The sequence below is a fragment of the Mus pahari genome, chromosome 5, assembly GCF_900095145.1.
Source record: "Mus pahari chromosome 5, PAHARI_EIJ_v1.1, whole genome shotgun sequence".
Lineage (NCBI taxonomy): Eukaryota > Metazoa > Chordata > Mammalia > Rodentia > Muridae > Mus > Mus pahari.
Genome location: NC_034594.1, coordinates 53,300,390 through 53,307,809, shown reverse-complemented (window position 1 = coordinate 53,307,809; position 7,420 = coordinate 53,300,390). Strand labels below are relative to the sequence as shown.

At 49.7% G+C, this 7,420-nt stretch overlaps 1 protein-coding gene across 1 annotated transcript in view; it reads left to right on the top strand.

Moving 5' to 3' along the window:
* The first annotated feature begins 323 nt into the window (after window positions 1-323).
* Prkag3 (protein kinase AMP-activated non-catalytic subunit gamma 3) overlaps window positions 324-7,420 on the top strand; it is a 10,531-nt gene continuing 3,434 nt past the window's right edge. The window contains exons 1-10 of the mRNA XM_021198626.2: window positions 324-408; window positions 705-744; window positions 1,186-1,338; window positions 1,642-2,048; window positions 3,241-3,322; window positions 3,439-3,497; window positions 3,598-3,643; window positions 3,823-3,877; window positions 4,654-4,780; window positions 4,880-5,045. Coding sequence (XP_021054285.1) covers window positions 376-408; window positions 705-744; window positions 1,186-1,338; window positions 1,642-2,048; window positions 3,241-3,322; window positions 3,439-3,497; window positions 3,598-3,643; window positions 3,823-3,877; window positions 4,654-4,780; window positions 4,880-5,045 — 1,168 coding nt within the window. The 5' untranslated portion in view covers window positions 324-375. The remainder of the gene's footprint in view (window positions 409-704; window positions 745-1,185; window positions 1,339-1,641; window positions 2,049-3,240; window positions 3,323-3,438; window positions 3,498-3,597; window positions 3,644-3,822; window positions 3,878-4,653; window positions 4,781-4,879; window positions 5,046-7,420) is intronic.

Below are 7,420 nucleotides of genomic sequence, written 5' to 3'. Positions count from 1 at the left end.
AATAGGTTGGCAGGACCCAACATACTCTGCTCCTCTCTCGGGACCACCCACAGCCCCCTTACCCACCTCTATCCTCGAGTGTATCCTTCCTAACTCATCTCACCTAGGCTACGGAAATTTGCATAGAGGAGAAAGTGAGTGAAGGAAGCCACCTTTCCTCCTTAGAACTCTCAGTTCTAAGATGAGAGTTCCGCCTCCGCAGCGCCCCCAAGCTGCAGTGTGGGAACAGCTGCGGGTTAAGCGCTCCCTCCCAAGCAAGACCTGACAATCAGAGAGAACCTGATCCCTTGAGGGCCTGCCGCCAGGGACCAGCCCAGAATAGTGCCACCCTGCCGCCGCCTGTCGCGCACTTGCTAACGGACTAGAGCTGGCCGCATGGAGCCCGAGCTGGAGCACACACTGCCTGGGGTACCGGGGTCCCAGGGGGGGCCGGCGCTGGGAAGGAGGAGGGCAGCAAGCGCGTGGCTGTGTGTGGGCGCGCGTGTGCGGCCCGCGTGCTTGCTGTGCACTATACTCTGAGTGTGTGAACTGATCATGCTGTGTATGTATGTATTCTGCGTGTACGTGCCTGTGTGAGGTTCCAGGTGTACCAGGGGGTGTGCAAGTTGTGCTTATCTGTATACATGTGGTGTTTGGGGTGGGTGTGCTTTTTAAAGGGACTTGAGAACGTATAGCATTTTCACTTCAGACATTCTCTCCCAAAGACCCTGACCTGGAGCCACAGTGGGGGTCCAGAGAGTCAAGGTGGGTGGAGTATTGCTCCCTGTGGGTCTAACCTTTTCTCTTTAGCTCCCTTGTCCTCCATCTTTTTGAACCCCAGTCCTTAACCCCTAGTTTGGCTTTTGTTAGGAGAAATTCTTTCCCCTCTCAGCTTTCTCCCTCTTCGTTTCCCCGGTGTGTCCCCCACCTCCCCTTTCCTCTTTGCTGAAGATCTGAAAACCACCTTATCACTTTCCAGCTGTGTGATTTGTGGTAAATTGCTTAACCTCTCAGAGTTTCTGGTCCCTCGAGGCTAAAAATTCCCATACCAATATGTATCTTGGAAAATTCCTATGAATAGAAAATGAAAAGTATTTGGGGGGGGGAGGGTGCTTTGAAAGCTTCCGAGAGCCTCGGTAAAGATATGGGACTTGGTTTTGTTGTATCGTTTCCTACTATTCAAAGAGGTTCCTTTCCTCCTTCCAGAGATGGACTTCTTAGAACAAGGAGAAAACTCATGGCCCTCACCAGCTGTGGCCACCAGCTCAGAAAGAGCCTGCGCCATACGGGGAGTCAAGGCTTCGAGATGGACGAGACAGGAGACCGTAGAGGAAGCAGAGCCACCAGGTTTGGGAGAAGGTGAGGCCAAGGTCAGTTATGGTGACAGGGTCAGCAGGAATTCCAGAGCAGAGCTTGACCTCGGGCCTCTCTATCACACCCAGTCTCACCTTGTGCCCTCTGTCTCCCTAAACGAGAGGCAATAACTGTTTGATGACCCAGGGTCCCAGTGCAGCCACCTTGGAAAGATGGAACAGAGTTGCTGTCAGCTAGGATTCTGAGACTCTAACATCCCGGTGCTCCCGTGCTGCCAAACCCTGAAAGCCCAGATAGCATGCTTTGGAAGATGAAGTTACTGTCGTCCATGCCTTCTTCCCCCAACAGGTGCCCAGTCCAGACCAGCTGCTGAGTCCACCAGGCAGAAGGCCACATTCCCGAAGGCCACACCCTTGGCTCAAGCTGTTCCCTTGGCTGAAGCGGAGACCTCCCCCATAGGGTGGGACCTGCTCTTACCCGACTGTGCAGCCTCAGCAGTGGGCTCCAGCACAGGTGACTTGGAGCTGACCATAGAGTTCCCAGCCCCAGAGGCCTGGGACTATGAGCTGGAAGGCCCTGGGAAGGACAGGTCTCGGTCTGGTCCATCGCCACAGGCCCCACTTCTCGGCCTGAGTTGGGATGACGAACTTCAGAAGCCCGGAGCCCAGGTCTACATGCACTTCATGCGGGAACACACCTGTTATGATGCCATGGCTACCAGCTCCAAACTGGTCATCTTTGACACCACGCTGGAGGTAAGATCCTGGCTTGACCCTACCTGACCTCCTGCCTCTGTCGCTACCACCCATATTCTCCTGGATGGCTCGTCAGGTTGTAGTGTCTGAAAGTCCCTTTCTAGGACTCCTTCTTAGCATCATACACACAGTAGGGAGAGAGCATGCTGTGTGGGGATCCCCTAATTGCCGTCACAGCTCTGTCACCACGAACCTGCTAAACCCAGGGTTGGCCACTTTAACCCCTTCATCTCCAAAATGGGGATCAGAAGCTTGCTCCCCTTGTTTCAAAGGAGTCTTAGGACAACCCAGGACAGAGTAAGAATACTGTTAACCCTGTAAGACATTGCAGAGTTGCTGAGGACCAAGAGGGGGGTACTAGCTATGGTAACCACTCTTAGGCTAGGCTAGACTGATTCCATCCTTAGCACTGTTACTGCAAAGCAGATGATGTTCAAGGCATGATGCATACATATGTCATCCACAGACAATCTGACTCTGGTGTTTTGCAAAGAACTATATTATTGTAATAGCTTTGCTTAAATCTCAATGTGTGTCAAAGACTCGGATACAGTGGTACATATCTGTAATACCAGCACTGAGGGGGCTGAGGCAGGAGGGTCTCGAGTTCCAGGGCAGCTTTTAAACCAAGCAACAACATACATACATACATACATACATACATACATACATACATATGCATACAAATAAAAGCAAAACAGAACACCACCAGAAATAGAAAGTAAAGGCAGAAGAGAAGAGGAAAGAGTTGGGGAAAGGGGAGAAGAGATGGGAAGAAAGGAAAGAAAAGATAAAAACCAAATACAGCCAGCTCATATGAGCAGTGTTACTTAGGATATGGGTCAAAATACGTCAGTCTCAAATTTAGTGAAGAAACTGATGCAGCTATGCAAAGATTGTGTGAATAAGTATTGCCTCTAGTAGTTAGATAAGCAAAACTACACCATGTCTGTATGCACATGACCTCCTTGTGGAAACACTGCTGTGTCAAATAATGGGACCCCAGTACCTCCGGGCACAAGCAGTCATATTTGTGTGGCACATGTGGTCTTGTCATTGGAAAGAGGTAGACTCAAATGGAGAAGAAGTCAGGACGAGATCCCATGGGAGGAGCCTGGTCTGGACAACAAGAGGGAAGAGTGGACTGCTGTCAGTCCACACTCCTCCCCTTTTGTTCTTTCCTGCCCCTCAGATAAAGAAGGCTTTCTTTGCCATGGTGGCCAACGGTGTGAGGGCAGCCCCTCTGTGGGACAGCAAGAAGCAGAGCTTTGTGGGTGAGGAGAGGTGGCTGAACCTCATCTGGTGTGGAGACGCTGGTGGGCTGGGGTCCTCAGTGAGCCTTGCACTTAGTCCTCACCTCCCCTACGTTTGTCACCTGTCAACCCTGCAGGCATGCTCACCATCACTGACTTCATCCTGGTGCTGCACCGGTACTACAGATCCCCCCTGGTGAGTTCTGGGGTGATAGTGGGCCGGGATACAGGCATCTTCAGGAGGCCTGATGTTCCAGGGCTCAAGTCTGACCCCAAAGTCCCTCCAATGCCTTTAGGTCCAGATCTACGAGATTGAAGAACATAAGATTGAGACCTGGAGGGGTAAGTTGGAGAAGACTGCAGGGGTTCGAGTTGGGGCCCAAGGCCTGAGACAGAAGGTGGGATTTCCTGGAGGGCACAAGGCAATGGGGAAGTCTCAAGTGCCTGCAGGAAGGGAAGTAGTCAGGAGACAGCGTGAGGCCACTAGGAACGCCTGTGGCCTGACTCGGGTTTTTCTGCAGAGATCTACCTACAAGGCTGCTTCAAGCCTCTAGTCTCCATCTCTCCCAATGACAGGTAAACATCCTCTCTGTTCACTTGAGCCCTTTCTCTCAGACTCTAGTTGTGGTATTTGTTGCGCTCTCTCAGTGTCTCTCTCTCTCTCTCTCTCTCTCTCTGTGTGTGTGTGTGTGTGTGTGTGTGTATACGTGTGTATGTGTGGTGTATCATGGTGCACATGTGGAGGAGAGAGCATTTTTTTAAGATTTATTTTATNTTATGTATATGAGCACACTGTAGCTTTCCCAACAACCACATGTGAGTCTTCATGTGGTTGTTGGGAATTGAATTTTTAGGACCTCTGGCAACTCTGCTTGCTCAGTCCTGGCTGGCTCCAAAGATTTATTTATTATACATAAGTACACTGTAGCTGTCTTCAGACTCACCCAAAGAGGGCATCAGATCTCATTACGGGTGGTTGTGAGCCACCATGTGGTTGCTGGGATTTGAACTCAGGACCTTCGGAAGAGCAGTCAGTGCTCTTACCGGCTGAGCCATCTCCCCAGCCCAGGAGAGAGAGAGCTTGTTTTGCAGAAGTTGCTTCTCTTCTTCCACCAGCAGGGCTGCAGGGATTGAGGCCAGGTCGACAGGCTTGGCCACAAGGGCTTTTATGTGCTGAGCCTTGCTCTCTGAGACTCTCGAATCATGCCCTTGTGCTGTCTCTCTCAGTGCTGCATTCATTCACTCCTTCCGGGAAATAGAGGGATGAGGGGACCTTGGTTCCCTGTTAGGGGGCCTCAGATGGAGGGTTTCTACCATGTTGCTCTTAGTCTCACTGTTTCCATTCCCTAAAGTCTGTTTGAAGCTGTCTATGCCCTCATCAAGAACCGAATCCACCGCCTGCCAGTCCTGGACCCGGTCTCCGGCACTGTGCTCTACATACTCACACACAAGCGGCTACTCAAGTTCCTGCATATATTTGTGAGCCTGGGATGGTGGGAGCAAGGGGAGAGCCACGGGAGACACTCTAGATCAAGTGTCCTGACCTGACGAGATCACGACCGTGTCCCATCCTAACAGGGTGCCCTGTTGCCCCGGCCCTCCTTCCTCTGCCGCACCATCCAAGACTTGGGCATCGGCACATTCCGAGATTTGGCTGTAGTTCTGGAAACAGCTCCTGTCCTGACTGCGCTGGACATCTTTGTGGACCGACGTGTGTCTGCACTGCCTGTGGTCAATGAATCTGGTAGTACCCCAGGGCGAAAGGCTCTAGCTAGGGTGGGCAAGGGAGGGCCTGACTGGGAGCCGTGGGCAGAATCTTTGGGTCGTCAGCCATAGGGCCCAAGATGGAGTGGGAACAGAAGTCTCTGCACAGTTGGAACTTTGGACTAATTATTTAACTTTTCTGAGGCCCAGTTTCCCCAACTGCGAAAGGGAATTTTCTCTTCTTGCCAGAGGTGTTGTTTTAAGACACAGACTCATCCTGTTGCACAGAAGATTGCTATGTAGCGCACACTGGCCTCAGATTCATAGCAGTTCTGCCTCTGCCTCCTAATGCTGCATTGTGGGAATGCACCACCATGCCCCAGAATGCCCCACGGGTGGCGGGAACTCGTCCTTCTGCCTTTGAAGGAGGACTGGTGACACTGGTGACACTGTTTGCGATAAGGTCGTCAGAGGAAACAGCAGACCCTTTGTGCTCACCTAAGAATGGACCGTGGGATCCTGCGCACTCAGCCAGACCTCAATGTCCTGTAGAAAGGGTCAGACAGCAAGAGCTTTTCTTTAGACTATGGCCACAAGGTGTTTCAAAGTTGGGGCTTGGGAAATGGTTCCATGGGTAAAATGATTTACTCTAAGCGTAAAGACCAGAGTCTGGATTCCTCAGCACTCAAAACAGTGGGGGTGGCGTGCAGTCTCAGGGCTCAGGAAGTGGCAGCAGAGGGTCCCTGGGACAATAAACTGACTACATAGACTAGCTGTATCTTGGAATACCAGGTTCCGTGAGAGATCTTCCCTGAATAAACCAAGTGGAAAGCAATAGAGGACATCAACCCCCAGCCTCCACACATGCACAAGTGTACACACACACACACACACACACACACACACACACACAGGACCATACACACATGTACATACACAAGCCCACACATGTGGCCACACACACACATACACATATGCAGGAGCACACACATACAAGCCCCCACACATGACAACACACACACACATACATACACACATGCAGGAGAACACACACATGTGCCAACACATACATACACACATGCAGGAGAACACACACATTAGACAACACCCACATACACACATGCAGGAGCTCGCAAACACACAAGCCCACACATGTGACAGCACACACATACACATACAAACAACACACACAGACACTACACACTACATAAAAAGAGGTATGTAGCCCACACATAACTCTTTAGTTATATTCAACAGAATGAAACTGGATATTATGAAGGATTTTTAAATATTTATTTATTTAATGTATGTGAGTACACTGTGGCTGTCTTCAGACACACTAGGCATCGTGTTGCTGGGAATTGAACTCAGGACCTCTGGAAGAGCAGTCAGTGCTCTAAACTACTGAACCATCTCTCCAGCCCCAAGGACTTTTAACTTATCCTTAAATATGAAAAATTTCAAAGTTAATACAATGCTAGAGAACAACATATTCATCAGAAGTAACTATGTAACTTACAGACATTGGATCATATCACCCCTTGATATTTGAGCTTATACCTCTTACAATGAGCATATTTCATACTACCCTACACAACTGTGAATAACTGGGCAGCTGAGATGCTCAGTCAGTAAAGGCATTTACCAATCAAGTTCAATGCCCAGAACATACACTAAGGTGAAAGGAGGGAAGCAGCTCCTGAAACTTGTCCTCCTTTGACCTACATACACACACAATAGTAATGAGTAGAATGTAAAGGTTTTTATTACATCTATCTATCTATCTATCTATCTATCTATCTATCTATCTATCTATCTATCTATCTGGGTGCCTATGTGCCATTATGCATACAAGGAGGTCAGGGACAGCTTTTAGGAGTCCGTTCTCTCCTTCCACTGTGTGAGTCCCGGGGATCAAATTCAGGCTGTCAGGACTGGCAACAGTGCCTTTACCAATGGAGTCATCTCGCTGTCCCTTAAAGTAAGTTTTAAAAGAGAGAGGTTATTTTTAAAACTATGAATAATTTACGGTGACCTAATTTCCAGCCCTTATTCTCATTTCCCACATCTCACTTGTCCCTGAAGTCTATTTAAATTGAAGACTGTTCTCTTTCCACTCGTGCTCATAGCACAACATCAGTTGAAACATCTGAACCAGTTTTCCACCTATATTCCACCTGCAAAGACAGAGAGATGGCTCAGCAGGTAAAGACACTCACAGCCAAGCCGGGAGACCTGCATTCGATTCCTGGGACCCACATAGTGGAAGGAGAGAACTGACCTGAAGATTGTCCCCTGACTTCCACATGTGTGTGCAGTGGCACTCAAAACACACACACACACACACACACACACACACGCATGCACACATGTACTCTCACATTCACACACTCACACACGCACGCTTGCACGCAT